Source organism: Fringilla coelebs (genome assembly GCF_963513975.1).
Source record: "Fringilla coelebs genome assembly, chromosome: 3".
In the NCBI taxonomy this organism is placed as follows: domain Eukaryota; kingdom Metazoa; phylum Chordata; class Aves; order Passeriformes; family Fringillidae; genus Fringilla; species Fringilla coelebs.
In genome coordinates this window covers 106824500-106851627 of record NC_140030.1, presented here as the reverse complement: position 1 = coordinate 106851627, position 27128 = coordinate 106824500, and the positions used below count along the sequence as shown (strand labels likewise).

General features: G+C 38.8%; 1 protein-coding gene across 6 annotated transcripts in view; it reads right to left on the bottom strand.

Moving 5' to 3' along the window:
- Nucleotides 1-27128, bottom strand: part of ENAH (ENAH actin regulator) — a 91961-nt gene that overhangs the window by 45318 nt on the left and 19515 nt on the right. For all 6 annotated transcript variants that reach the window (XM_084201828.1, XM_084201829.1, XM_084201832.1 and 3 more), the window contains exons 2-3: nucleotides 2096-2261; nucleotides 583-760 (exon numbers count right to left, since the gene is read on the bottom strand). In XM_084201828.1, coding sequence (XP_084057954.1) covers nucleotides 583-760; nucleotides 2096-2261 — 344 coding nt within the window. The remainder of the gene's footprint in view (nucleotides 1-582; nucleotides 761-2095; nucleotides 2262-27128) is intronic.

Below are 27128 nucleotides of genomic sequence, written 5' to 3'. Positions count from 1 at the left end.
TTTCCACCACTGTTTTCAAGCCTATGTAACCCTGATCTTCAAACAAATGAAATTATAGACCTGGTGTCTAAATTGTATGTGCTCATCTGAATGTTAACCTGGATTCAAGGTCTCTGAGCTAGAAGACTCTGCATGGTAAAAACTGCCATAGAATTGCAGAGTTTGGAGGAAAAAAACCTTCACAATTTTATAATAAGCCAGGAACCAGTGAGAAGCAAAAATACCAACACACAATAGGAACCTGGATGTCTCTAGAAATCCTGAAAAGTATCCTCCTTCTTGGGCAGGTCTTTTTGTTTGGCTTCCTTAAAAAAAAAAGGCAAAGCCAGCAGTTTCTGTATCTAATAGAGAAATATGTAAATTGATTTACTTGCTAGGAAGTGCAATTACAGAGATGCCAGTTGAGTTGAGAAGCACTGTTAAGAAGCACTAATTAGTCAGACAAAACATCCAAATAATTAAAACACCTAGAGGCTTATTTATGATTAAAAATAAGATTATAGACTTTTACATATAAACATTTGAATTTTTCTGTATTTGAACAATCTTAAGAGGAAAAAAAATAAGTGAAGAGACTCTTACCAGCTTCCTGTGAATTTAATACTTCTAAGGCATGCATCATGGCACTAGCGAAGACATTGGCATCTTCTTTGCTGCCAAAATTCAGACCATACACTTGCCTAGCATCACGCCACTGGTGGAAGGTCTGTGTAGCCTGATTGTACTTCAGCCCTTTTGGAATGGCACAATTGATTACCACCTATAATCATTAAAAAAAAAATAAAATTAATTATGTTTAAAATTGCTGTTCCAGCAGAAGTTTCAGCTTTGTGTAAATTTTGTTCCTTCAGCACACGGGTTAATTCACGACCCATAATCTGTGAAACACAAGGCTGAAAGCACAAAACATTTCAAATTTAATTCCACCACTGTCTGTAATCAGTGATGGGAATACACAAGGGGACTAATGAGATATTCTGTATCAACTTTTGTAGTTAAAGTGTTCTCACTTCAGCCGTGTTTCCTAACAGCAATGCAGTAACATCAGCAGACTGCTGAAACACACAACTGAAATTCACACACTCATTTTCCATTTTCCCATGAATTTCACAGGGTATTTGTTAGGTTTCTTTTTTAACCAAGTTATTACCTTCTCCCTGTGGCTGCTGCACCCCTTGGCTTGCAGGGCTTTCAGCAGCAGTTTGCTGGATTTGTACCATGGATCTCAGGGTATCATTTTGCAAGATTGTTGTGGCTCACACAAAAGATGAAAATTTGAGCTATTAGGGCAACCATTTACTACAAGCCATCCACTAAGAGGATCCCATTGCCCTTGGATAACTATATCCTCTCACCTTTTTCTGCTGAATAATGGGACAAAAAAACCCCAAACAAACAACCCCAGATGTGCTCAGATGAACGCACAGAGACCATTAATTACTTGGAGTAAATATTTAGTAACAAATCACACAGTTTAGGCTTCAGGTGTGTAATGAATGACCAAAAACAGACCAAAAGAATTCTATTAAATGCTGGGAGGGAGGGAAACAAATATAAGAAGCTTTCCTCAAACAAAAAATTAGGTTTTAACCCTATCACATGGCAGAGCACATTTACAGAGTGCTAATTTGCCATTTAATCATGATCCACTAACTTCATCAAGGAAATAAAGATGTAATCCCTTCTCACTCTCTTAAAGTGGTAGATGATCAGCATTACCAAACATCAGAAGGTTTTTTGAACAAAATGACCTGGGGAAATGAGACATCATGCATCCAAGTTTCCATGAGGTAAGGAGAGCTAGAAAAACTGCTGGTGTCTACACAGGCTGCAGCTCAGAGTGTAGAGTGGGGGAGAGAAGCTTCCAGGTTGCCACTTTGCCTTAAAAAGAGCCAGATGACTTCTGTGTACACCACTAGCCTTTATAAATAGATATCTGTGGGAAGGAATGGCAAAAGGACTATTGCCTTGGGGGTATGCAAAGTGATGAGTTCACAGGGAAAAAGCAATAAAAGCTCTGCTACCATTTTTTTAAAAATTGGTCCCATAATTTTGCTGAAGCCTTAATATTCTAAATTTTCAGATGTTTCCTCACCTGATGATCCTGAATCTTCCTGCCCACTACTCTGAATGTGTTGTTGCCTGTGTGATGATAGATGTGAACTCTGCTGAATCCAGTTGATCCTCCAGCTGGTACCCATTTCTTATTGGCATCATCGTAGACCATGACAGCAGCTCGTGCTTGGCAGATACTCTGTTCACTGTTAATATACAAAGTGGAGAAGAAAATAAAATTACTTGTAGTAAAGCATCATCTTTCTGGTTAAGTTCTTTATTTTTTATTTTATTTAAAATGTTAAAGCAATAGTCCTTGCAACTTGCTGAAACTCCACCTTTCTGAATACAAAACCACCAGGACTTTGATATTTTGCTTATATGAGGTCATTCTGAAAAGCTGTGGTCCAGACAGACAGGCCTAACAAGTAATAAAAGGGATCAAGAAGGTATTCACTTCTCCTTTCTGCACTTTTTCCCCTTACAGTTTCCCCCCCCCTCCTTTTCCTCACCACCAGCCATGAATTTTCATTAAATGCCATAACCACATACAAAGCTTTCTGCAAAGAATCTGGAATTGCACTAGCTTCATACAATCTACATTTCCCAGTGGAAATTACTTCTACAAGAAATGAGAATTGGAAGACCCTTGCACCTTTTAACATATAGACAAGAAAACAAACACAGAGAATAAAGTCCAGCACAAAAATTTCATCAGCTCATAAATGAAACACATTTTGACACATTTTATAAAAGTTGACACCCAGATGTAACATTTTCTCCCTGAGAAAAGGTTCAACTGATCACCAGAAAGTGCAAATTCATCAGGAGATTGCTATTGGGAGCTAATCCTAATTATGCCAGTCATCTGGAAGCTGAGCTACAGCCTGAAATTAAAAAGGAGCATATCATGAATGTCATCATATAAGAAACAGATGAAATCAGCCCATAGCAGAAACAGACTATTTATTAGGAGAGGAAAGGGTGATACCATGCAGGTTGTCTTTGGGGGTAATGTCCAGATGCAGACAGGAAACAAAAATAGAAAGGAATGATTTCTTATCAGTCAGTCAGATTCTGTGAGCACACCACTCCAGCACATCCAACATTATAGAAAGCACATGATGCCTGGCTTGCAAGGAATGCAGCCTGCCATTTGGGAAACTGAGAAGGCTGAAGAGACACAGGAAAGTAAAGGAGTATTTCTTCATAATTGCTGAAAGAGGCAAAGGATGCCTCCCCCTCCCCATCTATCTTGGAGTTTTTTTGAGATTTTTATTGGTTGGTTGGTTTGGGAAGGGGTGGGTGTGTTTGTTGGGGTTTTTTTCCAAAGACCATGCTGAATTTCCCAGTATCTTTTTCACATCTCCTAATACTAGAAAATTCTGAAGTACATCCAGCTGTTTTATTAACTTTCAATACAGACATTTTTGAGAGAACAGACTCAATTTCTATCACACTTTCCATGGCATTCTAACAATTCTAAAAGTGCTCAATACTGGGATGCTCTTTAGGGCTCCTGGAGAAGAGAGAATACTGAGATCATGTCTCTCATGCACAAATGAGGAAATAGGTTCTTAATTTTAAAAATGCACATGTTCTAACCCCATCACCTATTCAACAGCTAGATGAGAATGGGATTAAAACCTTTAATTAAACCACCCTTTTTCTAGTTCAATTTAGAGATATTAAAGTAAAAATATACATAACTATAAAATGCTTCTTTTCTAAGCATAGTCTATAGCTTAGACTGGAAGGAGCACACCCAAAACAGGAAGACTAAATGCAAAAAACCAAATTTTGGTACAGCTTTTAGGCATTTTGCAGTCCCATTAAATATATACCACAGTGAAATACAGTTCACTCACATCAGAGGAGGACAGTGCAAGAACCTACTGGATTTCTTTATTTTTAGATATTTTTGGCACACATCTTAAAGTTCAAACCTAGAAACATTCTGTACTGTTCACAAAGTACATGACAAACAGTAGTGGTTTTTCTAAAATGCCTGACAGTAAACTTGGAAAACTTCTGAAGCCATAATAAATTTTTGCTATATTTCAATTTGGATCAATCACAGGCATGATAAACTATAGGTGACAGGCTATAGATGCTGATTTGGAAGCAGAGCCATGTGGTTTGCAGAGTTCTTGCCAAAAAAGCAACTTCCACTCAGTCATGTGCCAGACAGATTAAAAAAAAAAAATCTATTAAAAATTGAGATTATAATTCTAAACTAATATGTTCCAATTACAACAGAGGTAGAAGCAGAGAGGGACTGAGTAATGGTGCAGTGAACAGGAGACTTAACAGGACAGACCATCAAATTTCAGGTGCTCTCATTCAGCCTAAATTTCTAAAACTTTTGACATTATTTTATTTAACATACCAAAAAAAAATAAAGAAACAAAGAAGAAAAACCTATTCATTTTAGAACTATTCAGTATTCAAGTGGCACTCTTCACAAGTGCAAATAAGATGACCTTGAATTGAATTTCTGGCTTTTCTGTAACAACTGCTAAACTATTTTTAGTTCCACTTCTCAGGCCATGTCTTATAACTGGAAGTATCAACCAAGTCTAGATCTCAACTACTCCATGTTACATTTAAAATAAAACAATTTTCATTAAAGGGAATTAGTCTTATTCATATAAAAATATGAGATTATTCACAAACTTTTTAAAATGACAACTACAAACAATTTCCAGCAGACCTTTTCAATCACTACATAATAAACCTTCTGCCTTGGCTTCATACAAATCCTGTAACTAAAATTTCAGTGTTCCAAGTGTGTAATTTTCATATCCAGGTATCAATTTGCAGGTGACATGCTCCCCTCCTGCCAACAGTTCCCACCACACAGCACTTTGTTTATCAGACTGCAAGAATAAGATGGAAAAATGAAAGAAAAGATCCCTATCAGCAAGAAATTAACCCATCACAGGATGCTAGCCTATTTCCAGGGTTCAATAATTATCAGGTGAAAGGGTGATTTATTCAATTACTCTTAGTAATAAGTTCTCTAAAATGAAGAAAAAAAGAAAAGCATGGAGGCATGAGTTTTATTGAAAAGAATCTTTAGTTCTGCTCTTCCATGGCAATTTGATAGTTTAGCATCTAAATACAGTACATTGTACATTATAATTAGACACCATAAAGTATTTAAAAATGAAAAAGAAAAAAAAAGCATACTAGAAATCCATTCACTTTAAAGGGTTACACCAAATCAAAAATCCACACTGTTAGCTCATGACTATCTTTGACAGGTCTAATGAAAAATACAGTTTAGGGTTTTTTTCTGAAGATCCACCTTTTTCTAGGAAAATTCTGACTCTAGCAGACACACTGAGAGTAGAAGCTGAACCAGCCTCTTGTATCCTACAAATATAGATCAACTTCAGTGCAAAAGGACAAGAGCCAAGTGAATAAGAATGGTATCATTTATAGTATTTCTTGCCTTTCATGCTTATGACACTTCCCTGCTGTACTTGTATTAGGGAACAGGTCTTCACCCATCTCAGGATTTATACATAAGCTCCTCACAGTCCCCAGGGTTTGCTGTGACACCTGTGTCACTCCCATCACCTGTGCTAGGATGGCTTCCTTCATTCACTGCACCAGAATCACTCTGGTCTGATAACAAATGCAGATTTTTTATGTATTACCTTACACTGGTGGCAAATAAATTGTCTCCAGCTATGTTGCAAAAGCAAAATGCCATGTCATTGGGCCTTCAAAAGCATCCTACTGGGTTTACTTGCCTATCTACAAATTTTCCTCTTCCTGGTGGGGTGTAATAGTTCCAGAAACCATTAGACTTGGATTAGCCTGTACCTTTTCAATATGTGAGTTGATTAAGGGATGTGGGAGATTGAGCATCTCCAGCTTCACATGCTCCTGCCAAAATGCACAGCTGCTCCAAGAACTGATTGCTAGATTATTAGGGCAGTGTGCTGGGGAACTACAGTGAAATATTAACAAAGAAAAACTGAGAATTCAGTATGTTCCCAAGTAAAATTACTAAACAAAGTAAATGAAATTATTTGCAGAAAACAGAAAATTCTTACGAGGGAACATTCATGCGAAAAAAGTGCTTACCAAACCTTAGGAGACAAAGTGTACAAAGCTCTCCTCCCCAAATGTAAAGCTTGACAAATAGCTGGATAAATATATGTTAGGAGGAGTTATTCTCCAGACAAAGATGTAAGGCTCTGATTGTTAAAGCCAGCCATTATTCTGGGTAAGTCCACCTACAGCAATACCATATAAAGCCAACGACAGGGTGGCTGGTTTTTATTTGGGGTGGAAGAGTGGGGGGAGGTCTGGCACTCAAAAGGCTCACACAAAAAACCACAGTAGTAATGAATCATAAGTATAAGATTATTCTTATGGGAGAATATACTTTCCTCCTCCAGTGATGAGATCATACAAAAAGCTCAAAAACCATAGCAAACTGAACCCTAGCAGACATCATTCTTTTGCCCAGATGGAATGTGTTCATTCTTTCACATCCCAAGTTCTTAAGCTCAATGCACAGTGACACCAATCCAGTCTGCTGACCTAAGCCTTATTTTTTTTTTCTCCCTCTCCACAAGAAGTGGATGCTCGGTTTTCCTCCCTCAAGAAGTAAAAAGGATAAACATACTTCAAAGATCAAACTCATATGAAACACAGCACAATTGCAGCCACAGAAAAGGTCACTTAAATATTCTAATAAAAGCAAGGAAAAGCTGTGACAGCTCTGATGCTCAACCTAGGCTATTTTTGTCAGTAATGTAACAATGAAGTTTTGAAAAATTATATCCCATTACCACTGCCTCTGGTGATTCAGGTTGGGTTTTTTTCCTGCTATGTTCTCAATTTACAGAGACATAACAACATGTTCTTAAAATGTGCAGTCTTTGCGGGGCAGAAGGAATGGGAAGAGACACTGATTCATCAAACGCCTGTTTAGGATTTTCAAACCATGTGGCACAAAGCTAGAAAGAAACTCTAAACATTTCCAATTCTAACATCTTAAAAATACACATTTTTGAAAAGCAGTTAAATGCTGGTCGAGATATAAAGTTCTCAAGCTTAGTGGTGGTGTTTTGCAAGGTAATTTTTCCTGCTTGTTCCTAAACCCCAAGTGACACATCACAGTGAAAATGTGTGCTCTCTGTTTTGCTATTAAAAAAGTTAAAATCCAAAACCAAAACAAAATCCCACATATACTGTACCACTACTTTCTATTACCTAAATCAGACACTGTAGACAAAGTTGCCATGTATCCTAAATTGCCCATCTGGCTTAACAGTTAGGCCAGTTTTTAGCATCTTGAAGTTAACACAGAAATATTTCCTATGCCCTCAAATATGCTCCAGACTGAACTCAATTACACAGCTTCATGTTTATTTTTTGGGAGTAGGGGAAAGGGCTTGGCTTTGTTGATAGGGGTGATGTGAGTGAGGAGAGGGGAAGAACTTTGGATTACTTGAGGTTTTTAACTCCTAATCAGCTGCTTTAATTTTATTCATTTCTTGAACTTTAGCACTTCAGCCAGAAGAACATCTCAGAGGAGGCTGAGTATAACAATTCTTCTCCTCCTCCTGCCAACAAGACATCCACACCATCAACAGGATATCATGGAAAAACAGAAACCTTTATGGCTCTGCAGAGGTGAACACAGCAGTTCAGTAAGTTAAGTTTCTCTAACTCATCCTCAGCTGGAAAGGAAGAATCTCAATTTTCCCTGCATTACTAAAAGCCAGTTAAACATGGGGCTGGCAAGGGAACATCACATGCTTGGTACAGCAGAAGGAACAAAGCTGTGCTGTGCACTTGCACCCAGCTTCAAATGATGCAGCTTGCCCACTCCAACACTTCAGCCAGGATTGAATTTACTTGCTATTTAGGTTTTAAAAGAAGACTCAGGAGCAGCTGATTCATCTGACCTGTTTCCATGCAGATTCTTCTTCAGACACTACAACCCCCCACAGGACAGGAGTCCTTGCTGATTCCTTCCAGCAGATCCAACTCAAATGATAAAGCCTGCTGGAACAGGAGGTGAATGCAGAGGGAAAAATCCCAGACTGCTTCACTAGCAGCTCTCCTGCACTTGCCTGTGCCTAGGAAACTTTTGATTGATAACCGAGAGATTCATTCATCTCTCCCACTTTTCCGTCTCTGATAACCGAGAGATTCATTCATCTCTTCCCACTTTTTCTTCTCATGAATTACTCAGAATACAGATTAGCTGCAACATCAGAAACCAGCAGAAAATCCTGCATGGAAAGTCCCAACTAGAAATAAAACTAGTACTGCTGAGAAGCAGGGGAAACTGAATCATTGGGATTAACAGTTGGCAAAGGAAAGGTGCTTTGCTCTTGGCACAGGGTTCTGTAACACTCCAGAGTTTTAGTTGGTACACAATTTGCTGAGGACAAACTTTCTTTGCTCAATGAGTATCTCCCACTGAAAGAAAATTGGTTTTCATCTTGTGCATAAAAGCATTTAACATTAATTTAGGAGCAGTCTGCTCTCAGAGCCAGAAAAGTCTCATAAATTTCTCTTGTTGCTATAAATCTGTTCCTTGATGATTTTGCATTTGTAGCTTGTTCCACAGCAGCAGGTGAATATCAAACAGCTGAAAGAAATCATTGCAGGACATTCAGGCAGAAAGAGAAATATTATTTAGAACAGCAGGCTGATGTCAAGTGAAAGCCTACTTTTCACACAGAATTCCCAAATTAAAACCTAAAGAAATTTTCTTTACCCAAACGTTTCACATATTCATGTATTTCATGTTTTTATATAATGGACAAAGCAATTTTGTCTTGGCAATTCAATATTGTCTCCAGATTTGTCATATGCTGGTTCACATAAAAATTCACTTATTTCCTCAAAGGAAATCAGAAATATATAGAAGAGAACACAAGTCAAACCAATAAACACTGACTCTACAGAGACAAACCATAAAAAAACACAGAAGTATTTATAGGAATTAAGAACAACAGACTGAAAAACATGGATTTTGAGTAGCATGAAACTAGTTGTATTAACAATGGCTAACTGTATATGCAATAATGTAGTGTAGTATTAAAAAAATTTATATATGTGACTAATTTTAGCTACCTTTACATTCAAAAATTCTCTCTGAAGTCCAACCAAAGACGATATTAAGATACTTCACTTCTCCACTCTCAATGTAAACAGACCGTGTAGTTACCCAAAACCAGATACCAGTTTTTTAAGAGAGAGACTAAAATCCTTTCATACACAAAGGTAAGGGTGTTTTTTAAACAATTCCATCAACAGAGAGAAGGAATAACCATTTGCTGTCTTCTTCCTTTAAAAAGTATAGAATCCTGAACTTTCACCATCCATCATTCCAAGCTTGAGACAGAAAAATATATGCTAGAATTCTATATATACTAGAATTTTGTACACAGATTTGGTCTTTGCCTTGTATGCAAACTCAGTGGTAACTCCATGGAAATACTTTATTAGAAGCCTTCATTATTTTAGCTTGGAGGTAAGATTTTCAATGAAACAACCTGCAAGAGACAAGAGCAGCATTTTCCCACTTTCTTCCACTATTTTCTCTATCTTTTCATCCTACAGAGAATCATGAAGATATTTTTTTCCAATAAATATTTCCAACAGATGTTTTGAAAAAAACCATCAGGACTATCCAGAGGCCAGGGTTTTCATTATAACACATTTACACTGACAGGGGAAATCTTTCTAGCTATTATTTTTATACTGGTAAAATAAAGTCCTGCATTTAGACTCCACAGAACCATGAAATAAGATAATTCAGTTTATGCTTGCTCCATGCACTCATCCATATCCTTGTTTTCTTTTATCCTCTTACACAGGGGTGTTCCCTTAGACATGGCATTTTTGGTAATTTATCCTGATTTTTTTCCTGAAAAATATTACATTGTTATAATCAAATCCATTTTTCCACTGATTTTTCAAACATATTTCTTCAGGGCATTTACCACTAAAAGGCTGTGCAGAATCCATGCAGTAACTGAAGCAGATTCAATCCTGTGGCATCACAAGCCAAAGGTTTTGCCACAGTAAAGGCTAATTTTGTCTGGGTAGTGATTTTACTCAACACTACAACAGGAGCAGAAGATTCCTACCATGATCTTTCACCTATCTCAAGACAGATTTTTATCAAAAATCAATTTCTTGGTTTGTCTCTGTTGTCAAAGCTAATGGAAAAAAATCTCTAGAGCAAAATTTGGGAATGAACCAACCTGCAAGCACCAGGGTACCCTGTAATTGAACTAAGCTATCAACCATAAAATCAGTGTCTTTACTGAACAGGAACCATCAGGATGGATTGTAAAGTTCAAAGCTTTTAACCTGAAGGCCTTAAAAGGTCAGGACCAAAAGCTAGCCAGACATATTAGTTCTTCCCTACAAACAGTCTATTTTTCAAGGGTTTGCTGCCTTCTTTGCTGCAATTCCATGAATCTGAGCCCAACATACTGTGAAAAACCTTTTTAAGCAGGCATGAAAAACAACATCTCCAACAACTAGACTGACAGCTGATGACTTCCTGTGAAAAACCACTTAACATCCATACATTTCCTATGTTCTATACATATTTTAACAAAAAAGTGACCTTTTTCTGTTATTGCCTAAGCTTTTGACACATGGTACAAATCACAGCTCTCAGAGCCCAGATTCCCCAGGCAATCCCAGTTCCTAAAGGTGCTGCAACAGAATCCATCATTACATTACCAGCACCACAGATCATGTAACTCATTTTACTTTCAGATAAACAATGCCCAGCTCCTCTTGAACAGCAAGAGAGCAGCGTTTTTACATCACCTGTTTAATACAAGGGCAGCCTCTGATGTAGAGAGCTGTGTAAAGGGAAGGTGGCTAATCTCTGAGTGACACATTCTAACCTCAGTGTTAATAGATGAATATGCAATTCATGGTTCATTACAAGAAGGAATTGTCTTCCTAAAATTTAATTTCAGCTAGAAAGAAAAGCAAGCCACCAGCATATTTTGTTAATTTGTTTTTAAACACCAGGTTGACACTGACATGAGTGTAGGGCAGGTTGGATTGGATCTAGTGGAAAGTGTCTGTGCCCATGGCACAGAGGTTGGACCTGGGTGATCTTTAAGGTCTCTTCCAACCCAAACCTTCTATGGTTTTATGGGTTAATCATGAAAATGTGAGCAGCAAAGTACAAGAAAAGTACTACATACAATTGCCTTGGTCTCAAAACCAAGTTTGGTCCCAGAGTTTCCAGGTCTGCATGAATATTGCATCAGAGGGAAATAAAGTTAGGGGCTCCAGTGTGATGAACTGGATACAGAGTCCATCCAACTGAACAGCATGAGGCCACTCCAACAGCTCCAAAGGGTAATCAAGAAAAGTTCCTGCCAGCCTGAAGAAGACAAATGTTATGACCACCCTCCAGCAGAACAAGAACCAAGGCTTGGGGAGCCAGAGGAGGCTCAGAGGGCTGCAGGGAGCAGTTTGACACCTCCCTGGTAAGTTGTCACTAGAGCATTGCTCAGGGGCATCAATATCACTCCAATGCTGTTTAATGCAGTTATCACCAGGAAAATGGGATGTAATGAAACTTCAGCAAGTCTGTGGATGTATTTCTGTAAATTGTGATAGCAGCTCTGCTGTCCAGCATACCAGTGTGTTTCTATTTTTTCAGAGGTTTTTCTTTTTCTGATTTTTCAGAGGTTTCTCAGCAGGTTGGAAAAATCAGGTGACAGAAACCTCAAGAAATCTGGAGGCAAGGGCTAAAACTTGCACCTAGGACAAAATAACCTCAATGATGTAAAAAGTGATTGCTCCCCTCTATTCAGACTGCATCCAGCACATTGTGCCCAATTTTGGGCTCCCCAGTGGAAGAAACAACTTGGATAAATTGGAGCAAATTAAAAAGAAAACCATTATAATGGGGCTGGAGGAAAAGATGCACTGGGAGTGGCTTCACAGCTGTGCTTGTTCAGTCTCCAGCTAAGGCAGCAACATAATGGCCACTCTCAACTACTCAACAGGGAATTACAGGGAACAAGAGTCACAATCTTCTCAGAAGTGCACTACAGAAAGGTGGAGATAATCAAAAACTACAGAAAAGGAGCTTTTAACCAGGCACAGAGAAGCTGCACCAAGAAATCAGTGAAATACTGGGAGAGGCTACCCAGGGGAGCTGTGGAATCTCCATCCTTTGAGACTTCAAAATTTAACCCAGCCAAGGTGATGAGAGCAGATGAACCCCAAGAACTTGACTAAGACAGTGTGTGGCTCAAGAAGAAAATAAAACTCTTTGAGAACACCCCACTGAACTGCAGACATATAAGTACTTTATTTATGACAATTTCTGCCTTAGCACCTCATTTTATTGGAATGCTCTTCCCAAAAATAACAACATGCATTTCACACTTGAAGTTTCAAGCAGCCTCTCCTTCTGTAGCCTTTAAATTAAGATCTTAAGAGACTGCTGGTGGTTCTAATATTCAAAGCCTAAAAGTAAGAGGTTTAAATAAACAACATAGTATTTATAACACTGATGTGTACTACCAAATAAATGTCTGAATATTTAATAATAAGCCTTACTTCTTTTACACTCTCCTTCCAACAAAACACATAAGATTGATTCATGAATTTCTGACATCTCTTAACAAGTCTGTACTACAAAATAGTTCAACTATAAACAGAGCTCTTGACAATCCTGTCCTCATTTCCGAGGGCACCAGGATAAGGCAAAGTTCTGGGTCTTATTCAAGCAGCTCGAAACAAAGGAATCCTTAAGCAACCCAAGACCTGTCACAGTGTAGTAAGCAAACACTGATGTGTAAAAATTACCCCAGTTACAACAGCTTCCTCGTACAGGAACAGCTAATGAGCATTCTTATGTTGTGCATTCAGCAGAGACATTTATGATAATGTGTAAAACAAAGGAATACTCAATTTCCACTTAAATGCCTCTCTACAGTAGAGGTCTGCTTTCCTCTTTGAGCACAGGTTTCCACATACAAATTTCACAAATCAAGGAGAGCTTATCATCATCAAGTTGACACAATCTGGAAGCATTCTGCTTTTACTTCAATTATGGGTTATTTACATTTGCCACTGAATGTAGTCAAAGTTACCACCTATATCGAAATATGAATTCAATTTTCCTGCCAAACTACTGCATTTACTCATGGAACAGCACATTTTTCTTGTACTCTCCTCTTCTTTGATCCAAATTACTTTTTGGCAAGGCTAAGTCAGTCTTATTTGAATAACTCTGATTTCTTTCCCACATCATCTTATCTCTCAATATCACTTTTTAAACTACTATTTTTTCACTCCTCCTATACCCTACATATTAGTAATGTCCTTCCTGAAGAGGCTGCTCACACAGCCCTACTTCAGAAGCTCTTCTTCCAAGACTGACTGCAAGTCAGTCAAGATTTTAACTTGAAGAAATTCCTGATTCCAGCTCACACACCACCCCCCAACTTCCTCCCTTCTTCCAGCAAGGCTTGCTAACACATTTCCCTCAAGGTACAGAGGCTTGCCATTAAAACCTAGTCCTTGAGGTATAATCTCAATTGCATACATTCCCTTATTAAATGCAGCTTAAATGAAGCTATAATCATTCAAACCTGTGATCAGTTTTTTCCTCTAAATATCCTTCATACAGTGCTGTTTCACAACTAACAATAAAAAATTCTGCACTTCCTAAAGTCTGAATCTTGATTTCATCAGTTAATGACTTTGATAACAACAAAGTGGTAAAGGTAATATGATCTAAAGATTCTATCACTATTCATACATTTACTTACAAATTAAATGCTTTTTCTGGAGGTGGCAGAAGGATTCAGAGGAAGCTGTCCTGTCATGTAGGTACTGCTGTAATTCTAGCAGAAGGGACAGGTTACTTGTGCACTAATTGTTACTTGTGCAAGCAACAGGCTCCAAGTGCTCTACTCTTCCTCTCCAGACTAGCAGGCAAAAAGCAGCACAAGAAGAAATAGGCAAATCAATGTTAGAATTCATTGCAAAAGTATTTTGAGACTCAGTGACCCACTTTTAACTTTGAACACCAACAGATGACTGCAGTAACTAATTCAATCTAGTTAATAATTAACATTTACATTTGTGCATTCATTACATCTAACGTTCTGTCCCAGAAAATTGGATGATCTAGATGCACCATGAAACACTGAGTAGAAGCTGTTTGATTTTCCCACAATGTCAGCTATTTCAAGTATCTCTTGCAATAAAAATTAAGCAGAGAGAGTGCAGTGGCAATAAGCACACAGCCCTTGAACAGAAGTGTATCAACACAGATGTGTGCTTCAAACACTTGTTTGGAGGGGTAAGCCAGCACAAATGGACATTTTGCACCATCATCTCCATGAGTAAAAACAATTTTTCAACATCTCTCACCTCTCTCATATAGGTCTGTATCAAAATTCTAGCAAAATGGTTACACAATTTAAAAATAAAAAAAAAGAAACAGCAGTCTCACTCCAGAACAGACAACACCCACACAGAAAAAGAATTACTAAATCATTATGCAAGGTCATAAAAGTTACTATATTGATCAACATCTTTCTCATGAGTTACACACTGGTTTTTCTTCTAGAGAGCATCTCTTCTAGTATTTCAAACCTCTTGGCAAAGTAATTATTGCTTCAGACTGCAATACTTTGTTTCCCCCATTTTAGGATGCTTTGCTTGTTAGCTTCTTAAATGTTGTCACTGAGATCTGCCTTCACACCAGAAAAACAGTTACCAAGTGAAACAGTGAGAAACTGTGTTTGCCTTGCTTTCCTGCTCCCAATTCCCAAGCAGTTCAGCTGTCTCTCCAGTTGTTCCCTTTGCTTTGCAAATGCTCATGTTTAGAGACAAAACCTCAATTTTAAGACTCGAAAGGCAACTCTCTTTCACGTTTACTTTAATCTTAAATGTGTGTCCTAGCTGGAAACAGGACAAAATGCTAATTTGTTAAACAGTAGGATCTACAGTAACAGGCACATATCCATGTTCTGTTCCATTAAAATACCACCTACCTCTACCCCCAAGTTTTAGAACAAATTGCATCACATCTACTGGTGATAGCAAAAGGAGATTGTATTTCCCAAGAGTCCTTTCATTTTAAACTTTCCCAGACATGACAAATCACACTTTTAAGTATATCTGCATGAACAAATACAAATAATTATTCAACAAATCCAAAACCTCTGCATGTGAATTTCTATCTGTACTTGGGCACAAGACTTGACTCCAGAACAGCCAAAATTTAATTAAAAACATCACTCAGAAGAAAAAGTCTACAGATTTTTATGCTTTCATATATTATGTTGTACATATAAGACATTATTTTACAAAAAATTCCACTTAGTCCTTTATACCCAATGGTATTGCCAGGTCAGGAAGTCCCTTAAAGTTCTGATAATTTTTTTTTTTTTTAATTCAGGGCAAGGACAAAAGTAGTTACTGGCTTCCTTTACTAGAAAAACAGGAAAATGAAGTTTTCAAAATAGCAATTAGATCCAAAACCCCCCTGATTTAGCAAGGGTACATTTATTACATTACTATCAAAACTGGAAGATATGTTTAGACATTTTCTTCTAATATTAGTTAGAACTGGATGTCAGCTATTCTATTTCCTCTTTTTCAAGGAGCATAACTGACTACACCTTATCTCACCCTGAGAGCCCAGTATTTAAACTGAAAATACTATTACTTTGTACTTAATTTTACTGCTTATCTTTTCTTACCCAAGTTTATTCAGTGAATCATTACATACAAGGAAGTAATTCTCATTAAACTGAAATTAGAAATTCCATCTAGAAAGTAAGAATACAAACAGCCTAAACAGAACAGCAGCTCTAGCCAGTTAAGGCTTTTATTCTGTGGTTTTAAGTATGAAAAATACATCAGAGGAATAAAATGGTAGAGACCAACACTAACCACTATACATTCCAAATGAAAAAAAAAAAAAAACAACTTGCAAACTGCAACTGGGAAAAGAGTATTTAAAAGCAGAGTTATATATTCATTGATTATTTCCATTGATAAATAATTTAGAGGAGAAACTAGAACGCAAAGGTGAGCTGAAGAACAATTTTGCTCACACTAGAAAATCAAGACTCCTTATCAGCATATCCATTGTTTAGGGTTGTGCTAGCTGCAAGTGCCAGAAAGCTTTATCTGAGCAGGGATTTTCACTGGTTCAGCTAATCCAGCAGTAATTATCAGAAAATGCTCTTTTAACACATAAAGGCAGCAGCACAATCCAGCTGGCATCCAGGGGCCTCTCCCATTGTACAAGACCGGGCTCCAAATGGAACGCGCCTTTCACTGCTCTAGATCAACACTCCAACCATTGTATTCTCTTCCCTCTTCTCCAGCTTTTGGAAACCACCTTTTCCAGGCAACCCTGCCTCGTTTGAAACCAGCATTTTAGGATGTTGCTGTCTCTCATACTCATTTCAGTGCTAAGATAACTTAAGATTTATAGCAGAGAACATTTGACTGCTATTTCCCACCCTTACTCCTAGGCTGGGTTTTTCCAGTGTCACGATGCTCTTTCAACAGCTACACTCAGAGGTTTAATCTTTAAACCACACAGGGAGTGTTCTGCAGCTTCCCTCTTCACACAAACTCTGGGAATCCTGCTCTCCAACCAGGGCCTTCAGCTCTGCTTGCAAATTTGGACTTTTTTAGGCAGTTTGGGTGGTGTTTTTCTGGTTTGGTTTGGGTTTTCCTGGTGCGTTGATGGGCGGTTTTTTGTTCTTTAACTCAAGAATATCTCCATGCTGTAGCACACACATCAGTTTGATAACACCAGCTAGACACTTTACAAGATTTAGTTCTCTTCAGTTGTTACCTGCTTCACAAAAGCCTTTTTTAGGGAAATGAAACACGAGACAAGGGCTTTAACACCAAACAGCATTTTCAGACTAGTTATGCATTCATATTCCAGAATGCATTATGTGATCAGCTGCTAAGCTAAGCTAAGCAAACAGACTGCACTACCAACCCCAAATAGGTATTTTGCAAGGAGACAGAGGGAAAAGAGAAGTTTTATTACCAGCTTTATGCCATGTGTGGCTATATGGTAAAACCACAATTCAATTAGCTGGTCCCTGATACAGTCTAATTCAGTTTCCATTTCTGCATATCCAATTGTCCAAATTAATTTCTTAAAAAGAAGGTGATGAAATGTAACGATAAAATTTGGTAAATGTAATGTGACACAAAGTCAACAGAACTCAGTTTACACATCTCTGTGCATAAAATGAACAGGTAACGTTCCAGAAAACACTAGCAACCTTTAAATAGGCTGCAAAAAATTACATACTTTCAACTTTTTTTCCACTGTGACCTTTTTCCCCCCCCCTACATCAGCATATTACTTGTGGGGGTTGTTTTGTTTATAGAGTTTATCTTAAAAAGCAAAAAGGTAAACTGCTTGTTCTCCCTCCTCCCATGCACAAAGAACAGCATTCACTGCCTCTATGAAGGACCTAAGGGCTGTGAGTCATTTGTTTTGGAAAAAAGCTCCCAAAGGCTATCAAGCAAGACTGTTGAGATAAAGCCTTTCAAGACTTACATCAGGGTTTCCCAGACACTACGTGTACCAGTAAGTGCAGACTAATCACATTTTGTCAGACTGCACAGCACTCCTGAACCCATCCAGCAGCATGCCACTGAGGCTCATGTAACCATGAGCTATTAGAAGCACATGCTACTCCATGGAAGAGTTCTTCTGCTTCTGCATCCTCCTGCAAGTTGCTTCAGAAGCAAAAGCTAATCTTTGAGTGACACATTCTAGCCCCTTGAATATGCAATTCATGGTTCATTATAAGAAAGATTCATTACAAGAAGGAATTTCTTCCTAAAATTTAATTTCACCTGCATGTTTTGTTAATTTGTTTTTAAACACCAGGTTGACACTGACATGAGTGTAGGGCAGTGGGATGGGGCTCTGAGCAATCAGAGCAATCCAGTGGGAAGTGTTTGTGCCCATGGCACAGGGGTTGGAACTGGGTGATCTTTTTCACAAAACTGAGACAAATAGGAAGCAAAACCAAGCAGGGGGAACTTGGGGTTCCTACTGCCAGCAAGAGTGAACAAAGCAGAAAGCTGCAGAAAGGCTGCTCCAGGCTGAAGGAGAAAAGAAACCCCAGCAAACTGGTGAGCCACCCCAGCAGCACAATGCTCTCAATTAGCCAAAGTTCTGGTTTGGTTTAGGAACTTTTATTCCAGGCATCTAAGGCTGCCAGCAACCTAGGCAGCCTAATCAAAGCCAGGCCTTGTTAGAAGCAGGAGTTTGGATGTCAGTAGCTGCTTTCCTTATGGTTCTGTGTCAGACCTACAGCAGCATCTGCACTCAAAGCAGGACAGAGGTTATTTAAATCCAGCTATGGCAACACATCTCCCTCCACCAGCTGGGACATCAGGCGGTGTTTTTTAACAGCTAATATCTGCTAAATTAAATGGACACACAGAGAAGTCCACAGGAGCAAGACTTGTCAAAAAAGTAACCCAAAACCAACACAAAAGCACAGGCATTTTGAAGAAAATATTCAAATGAAAAATACAATAACAAGCAGCAGCATGCAGTCTTACCTCTTCCTGCCTAACAATGGTCAGAAAAGTAGCCAACACATTATAAGGGAGCATTCAAAGCAAATTGGAAAGTCTGGGAACAGACCAAACACTATTCATAATTCCTCACAAAACACAGCATACAGTGGGAGCCACCATGAGCACCTGTGTTTGCTTCACCTCAACAGCTAAAGAAAATTAGAAAAGCCTTCAAAGAGGTAAAGCAGCATCCTGAAACATCTAAAAATACTGTTGCATCACATAAAGAAATTCAGTTTGTGGAACAGCTTCATAAAAAAACAGTCATGTCTTTTATAGTGCAGTGTAAGCCCATAAGGAACACTTTTATACTATTTTTTAAAAAGATAAATAATTGTACTAAGTACAGATGTATCAAACAATTTCTTCACCTCCAATAAGTAACCAACATTCACACTGCGAGATCTAGTGATATTAACAATGGCTTGGCCAAAACAATCCAAATAGTATTATTACTGCCAAGAGCAGAGGCTTCCTGTTGAGAGGCAAATCCACCTCCAAGTATGAAAAACATGCTCATAAAAATTAAGATTCCCAGCTACCTGTGAATGTGAGATTTACCACTTTATAACCTTTTCTGTGACAAATCCACTGATGAGTGTATTGTCATGAAATAGTATATGGGGGGAGGGGGGGAATAAAAGCTGTAGCTACCAGTGGTCATTTGGGAATTGTTTGTAACAATCTGGCTCAGGTAATGTGGGCACAAACAAGACTACAGGGGAAGCACCACTTTCCTGCCAGGAAGGACAAAAGATCACACAGAAGTGAGAGGCACTGCCTTCCATCATCAACCAGCTTATTTAGGGCAGGGGGGAAGGACTGCATGCTAAGTGTATGGTATGGACATCTAGCCATATAATGTAAAATCTAAAGCATAAAGAAAAAGTAACTTCAGTTTGCTTTCTAGAAACATGAGCACAAAGAAGCACACTTTGGACTAGAGCAGACATACAAAGTGGGAAAACACTTGGCAAGGCAGAAGTGCATCAAAAACGATATGGGGAGTTAAAAGGTTACAAAATAAAAGAGTAAAGCATTCCACACAGAGGAAAAAAACCTGAGGATGTATTAAAACATCCCCTATAAACAAGAATAACAGGAAAATTCCTCTAACAGTAACAGCAGTGAAACACTAGAACAGACCATGAAGAAAGATTGTGAAATCTCACGGAAGAGTCTGAAAAAGTTATACATGTCCAGACAGAATCCAATAAACCCATCTTTTCAGGCTGCTATTTTTGGAGCATCCCTGTGCACAGGCAGCCCTTGACCTAAGAGCCAGCAGAGCCCACCTGCAGGCAGAAGGTGCCAGCCCCCCTTTCTGACCCCACCGTGGGAAGGGACAGAGCCCATCACATGAACCCCTGCGGGCAGTGATGCAATTCCACAGGTATCCATCCCGGGTGAACCCTGGCACAGCAGAGACCAGCACTGGCAGAACAAGGTCAGGATCCAGCAGCAGAGTTACAAAATGTATTGCAGCACTTAGGTGCTGGTTTTATGGCTCCCAGAGCAGCAGGAGGCTGTCTCAGAAGGCACAGAGTAAGAATCAATCAAGCAAATGTATCTGGCTCAGATGTTCCCTGGCCATGGCTCTGCTCCCATGTCTGAGAAACACCCAAGGAGCATGCATAACTTCATTAGGATCCAAAGCTACAGCTCAACTAATTTGCAATTATGGCACCAGCTGGTGGCCCAAAGCACCGTGCTGTGTTATTTGAGCCTCTCAATGTCTGTGGCAGTAAAAAAAAACCCGATGCTTACAGGATCCCAACTTCCTTTAACATGCCAGAGACAAAGATGCACGCAGGAAATCAACTGAGCAAGGATCTAAACACTCACTTATCATAGTTTAGGAAATGAGAAATCTTCCCTGAATTCAGAATGTCTCATCAACATAAGTGAGACACAGCTCAGCAGTGTTCTTACTGTTTTTTCTCACACTTCCCCAAGTGATTTTTATTTTGACTTATCTGCCCAGGATAAACAGTCCCTCAAATGCAGCACTGTCTAGAAATGATCCTGGTAAATTATGAGCAGGCATCTGATTAATTCAGAGTCCCAGGATAACAGATTACAGAACAAGTTCTTCATGGTTAGAGCAGAACGTTCTGCCTCCTTACACGTGCAACTTCACAACGCACAAAGACTCTCAGGTTGCTGACAAAGGAACAAACAACCCCTTCCCACCAAAAAAAAAAGAGGGCAGTGCTTGCATAATAATATTCTCAGTGTTTCCCCTCCACTGGCAGAGACACTAAATTGTCTGTTTTCAAGCTCAAAAAGCACCATTTTTCCTAAATATTTCAGACAAGGTATAAGACAAATATTCCAAGTTTCAAATATTACACACAGCAGGACAGGCAGAGAGAATTTTTTGGGCAGGGGGGAAGAAACAAAACAGAAGTTCTTCCTTTACCATCATAGGGGGCATTTACTATTCTGAGAACCAGATACCTGGTCCTCATAAATGATGAGGGACTGTGAAAAGTAAGGCTGAATAATCAACATTAAGTGTTATCTGTTTTTATCATTTCTGGAACCCATTAACCTTTAGCAATAATATTCCTTAAAATGAAACAAAATGAAACCAATGAATCCCTAAATGAAATCAAATTAATCCCTAAGCAGTCTAAAAACAGACTCCTGGTTACAGTTCCCAACAATTTTTAATACAGTAAAATAATAATTTTGTTTTTAGTATTATTGTATTTAAGTTTCAGTGGTTTCAATTATTAAGGTGCCTGGTGAAACTCATTCCACTGTGGTTACTCAAATGGTATTTGTTCCAGCTGATAAGAATATGCAAATTTTCTGGTCAAACAGTCTGGATCTTTATCTGCTTCTTTTAAAAATCCTGGATTACAGATGGTTTTCCCCAAGTCCTGAGCATGTACAGCATCTCTTCATGCACTGTACACGAAGAGCTCTGCACAGCTCACGTACAGCTTTGTCTGGAGCATCTCCCTTCTGAGGAAAGGCAGAGGGAGCTGGGCCTGCTCAGCCCTGAGAAGGGACAACACAGAGGGGATGTCAATGTCATCAGTGTCTCTCAGTACCTGAGGGAGGGTGCCAGGAGGAAGGATCCAGGCTCTTCTCAGTGATGCCAGGCAACAGGACAAGAGGGAATGGGCAGAAACCCATGCACAGGAAGTTTCACCTGAATGTGAGAAAACACTTTTCCCGTGCAGTGCCTGGAGACTGGAACAGGTTGTCCAGAGAGGCTGTGAAGTCTCCCTGAGTAGGGACATACAAGAACCATGTGGACACAATCCTGGGCCATGTGTGCTCTGGGGTGACCCTGCTTGAGCAGGAAGGTTGGACCAAGTGACCCAGTGCTGTCCCTTCTGACCTGACCCATGCTGTGAAAACATTCTGTGGCACTGAGGTTGTTCTAGAAACCCAAGGATGACAGGCACCACAAACATCTGCAAGTGCCTGGTAATTCCAACTATGGCAATTTGTGGCTCTTCACCACCTCCAGACATGCATTAGCTTCTCACATGCTGCAGTCCACGTTTAAGTCTAATTTAACTTCCATTATCAACCACTTCAGATGTTTATCCTCCAGCTGCTACTACTTCTGCCAGAGCATTAAGTGACAACAAATGGCCAAGCTGTCAATCTCACCAATGTCCCTGAGAAACTTGGTATCAGTTGTCCTGTGTAATTCTAGCGTCTGGATAAATTCTAACACCTTGGGACAACTCTGATAATTAGATTCAAACAACCTGACCACTGAAAGCTGAACAACTATTAAAACATTCTTCCTAAAAAAGAGAGCTTGAGAATTCTGGGCTTGTAGTAATTGGTGTTGGTTTTGAAATCAGCTTTTGCTCTCTAAAGGTCCAGTCCCCATGAGTGGTTTTTCATGCCAGGTGCATAAATACATATAAAGGGTGAAGAGGAGATGTTGAACCTTCTCTCCTCCTTTTTGTAACAGATTGGTCTGAATCTGTCTGCAAAAAACCAAAGAAGAAAATTGTGTAGGAAAGTTTGCATGGATATTCTCTGTGCTGGAATTAGGTTGGTGCTATCCATGCTCCCCTTTCATATACAAAGTGACATTTTTAGAAATACTGGCTAAAGGAAGCTTGGAATTAAAACTTGCACATATGAGCAAATTTGTATTTTTGAAAGTCTTGACTTCAGCATATACAGAGAGGTTATATTTTTAACAAACTGCATTAAAAAAAAAACCTGTCAGACAGTACACAAGGTCTGTTTGCAGAATGACTGCACAAATTCCTGCTCTGTGCATGCCATTTGACTCAAAGTGCAATCCCAAAGCCAACAGGTCTCTGTTTTTCACATCCCAATTGTTGGCTTGAATCAGTGAATTCATTGTCTGAGCCTGCATGACCACAACCATAATGTAATTTAAATAAAGTTCTTGTTCCCCAAACTTTCACAAGTACTTTGAATACTTTTTGGTATCATAACATCACTGCATACTCTAAAGCAGCCTCCAGACTTGAAAACTATATAACTTGGTGAGGAAACAAAAACCACCCTACAAAGCCTCACATGATGAATTCTGAAGCTGTTTAAAAGAGCTTTTCCATCAAGTACTACACCTTAAGAGACCTGCACTTGGTTTCTGAAGGTTCTTTAGGACTAGAAGGCAAAGCACTGACTTCTCCCACTGCCCCACATTTCAGGGGGTGCCTGAAGCACCTGCAGGGCCTCTCCTGGCAGCCAGGTAAGCAGCAGGGTGTGGCACAGCAGCCAGGACAAAAAGCTGCCTCCAGAACCTTCTCCAGCTGATAACAAGCCTGCAGGATGCTTACAAAGGAGAACTGCAATACACCAGCCCTTCCTCTGGAGAGAAAGCCACAGCATTATTGCATTATTGAATTATTATTGAATTAACACATCCTGTAGTATTAAGTGCTGTATTCTAAGTTGAATTTATTTGATGCACTCCAAATCTCTATGCTTACCTTCAGCTAACAATCCCATGTCATCATTTCCATTTTCATTGGAAAAATCTTTATTCCTGCTTAACATTTTTTGTTCAGTTCCTTTGCTGTACACAGGGTGTAGAATCCTAACAGCCAAAATTGCTGTTCTTTGCAAAATTTATGCTGCAACAACAGCCAGAATCATGTCTAGCCTTCATCAATATTCAGTTCTGGGTACTCCAGTGATAAACCAAGTGATTCAGTGGTAACAGCAAATACCTCTCGACAACATTTCATTATTTCAATTTGCTGTCACTACAATTTGAGTAGGAATCCAAATTTATTGCAGTATTTTTGGATTTTAATCTAGGTTCTGGTATTATTTACCTATGAAAGCAATTAGCAGAAAAAAATATTCATTTATTAAATGGTCCTAAACGAACAGTGAACACCTTTTCAGAGTTCCATTTTCTAGGACCAAAAAAATAAAAGGCATGTGAAAAAAAAGCTATGTTTAAAACACCTAAGTACACTCTGATTTTTGCAGCTAGCCATCAGCAACAATACTGCAGAGAAACAAAACAGCTAAATACAAAGTTGGGTCTCTTAATTGGATCAGAGAGGTAATGAATTAAATTCAGAACTGCTTTTAAAGGAAATACAAGGTAGAGGTTTTCTGTATCAAAAAGAGTTATCCACCTTAAAATGGGAGTTCAGTTTAAGTTATTTGTAAAGGCAACTCACTGTGGTCAGCAAATATCCTCACTAGGTGTTACCCCTCTGTGATTCCAAGAGACAGGACAAGGAAGGTCTTTCCTGCATCATTCACTGTTCCATTTTACAATCCAAAAGAACCTAATTTGGCCTAAATTTAAATTACATAACCTCAGCTCCTTTCAATGGGAGCTTTACAACTGTAAATAAAGACAGCTTTTGGTCCTGACACAGAAACAACATTGAATTTTGAATTAACTAGAATACAAGCACATTTTCTTATACACAGCTACATTCTCTCTTTACAGCCAGCATCTAACAGACAAAAAAATAACAATTCTGATGTAACTACTTGCACCTTCTGCATTTCAGATTCCCCAGAACAAATCAGGAACTCATCAGTTTCTTGCCTGTACTTCAACACTAGATTGTTATCCTCTTCAATACCTAAAGCCCACAAAAATTTCCACCTTCCATCACTGAAAAATTACTCCTACTCCTGTTTATGACAACCAAGGATGTAAGAGAGATCAAGCCAAAAACCTTCATTAGTGTCAGATTAAGACTTGAAATATCCAGAATTGCTGTGAGAAAAATTCCTGGAGTAATTCACAATACACAGACTATGCCAATCCACAAATATAAGCAGTATGGATGCAATGGCCAGCACACAACTTAAAAGAGGAGTAAATTCAAGCATTTCATTAGACTTTAACCATACCATAGGTGCTGGGGGTTTTTTTTTCAGTAAATACTTTTCTTACACTGAAAAACTTCTATCAAAGTCACTGAAAAACTTCTAACTAAGTCCCAAAACCTTCATTAGTGTCAGATTAAGACTTGAAACATCCAGAAATGCTGTGAGAAAAATTCCTGGAGTAATCCTAAACATTCACAATACACAGACTATGCCAATCCACAAATATAAGCAGTATGGATGCAATGGCCAGCATACAACTTAAAAGAGGAGTAAATTCAAGCATTTCACTAGACTTTAACCATACCATAGGTGCTGGGGTTTTATTCAGTCAATTTATCTCTTAGACTGAAAAACTTCCATCAGAGTCACAGTATATAGAGTGATGCCACCATAACTATCTTCTGAGGTCACCATGCTTCAGTTTTACAACTCTCATATCAAGGAGATAAAGGGAAGGCAGGTTAAAGAGCCAGCCACTATTACTACACCATAAAAATCTACTGATTTTTCTCCTGACATACAAGGGTCCAGTGAATTTAAAGTTTAAGGTCTTAGAACTCACATTCCTGCATTACAGGTTCTCAGCTTAAAATTTTAATATTCCTCTTTGTCACAGGATTTCTATTCATTTTCTGTGCTTTGCTCTAAACTCAGCTACCTAGGGACAGCTAAAAAAAGAAAAAGGGGGGGAAGGAAACAGAAAAACAAGCAAAACTGACCTGTAATCTGAGTAATGAACCAGGTACAGCAGCAGGACAGTGACCTGATGCAAGAAGTGCAAGGAAGAGCAGCAGGAAAGCCCTGTTCTTGCTCAGTGTAAAGCATGCACAGGAGCTGTGCAAGTTTCAGGCTCTTCCCTCCAGCCACAGAAATTACGCAACACGCGCTGCCTGTGTGCTAGACACACAAAGAACACTTTTATAGAAACGGTGCCATGAAAATATTACAGACTGCTAGAGCAATCACCAAAGGAACCTGTCAAAAAATTGTCAAAATGTTTAGAAAGATCTTCCCTTACTAGTGCAGACCTTTATTTGCTAAAAGGAATAAATTGGAAGGTGCTGTTTGGATACTCTAAACTCCTTCATCTGCATATCCACTTAATCCACACTGAGGAAAATTAACAATGCCCTTTTGGAACGTGATTGCTCCTCCTTTTCATTTTACTTGCAAAGAAATATATTCACTGTACTGTATTGCATACCATAAACCAGGCTGCTTAAAAGAAGCAGACCTCACAATGACAGGGCAAAGGGAAGGAGTTGCAAATTTGAACTCCTGATTTGACTTCACCTAAATAAATCCCTACCACCCTAAAGGTTAAATAGTTACATACAAAGATAGTGAATTTCTGGACTTTGTTGCTACAGGAAGTTATGGAGAGAGATAAGATCAGCAAGCTACAAAGGATTTTAGAGCAATTCATGGGTAACAGGTTCTTAAAAAAAAATAATAAAAGGAATCCATAGGCATGTTCCAAAACACCTCAAAACAGACAATGGATTCTAGGGTGCTAGCAGAGGGAGAGGAAAAGAGATCCCCACGGGGCTGCTGGCAATTTCTGCCAAGCAGCTTCTCCTATTCCTGTGTTCCAGGATGGTGTATGGGACTACACTGAGCAGTGCTCTGCCCCAGCAAGGCACTTCTCCAATTTCAATGCTACTCTAATATTAAAATCTCTGCAGTTCACACAAAGCCTAACTCCTTCCATAGGCAGGGAATCACAGAATGCTGGTATCTGTCTTGTTTAAATTGCACATCCTGTTTTCTTTGTCTCGTTATCAAGGCAGTTAAATCTAAGATAGGAAGCAAAGTCTTTGAGATAAAAAGTCATTTGCTATTGTTTTAAGTAGTCAGAAGGAAGTCCCAGTTTAAATAAACAGCCACTCTGCTCAGGGATCACAACTGGGGAAATACTGGCAAGCTTTCTTTTTAAATCTGACATTAATTTTAGATGTAACAGCTTTCAAACCTATTTGCATTATTTCTTAAGTAATCTACTGCTACACTACTTTTGATATATTTTTATCTAATATTTCATAACAAACCAATCAACCTAAATCCAGTCCCTACAAGCCCTGTTCTCTGGTTATCAGGTAACTCCAAAAAAGCATTGCTCCATGTCC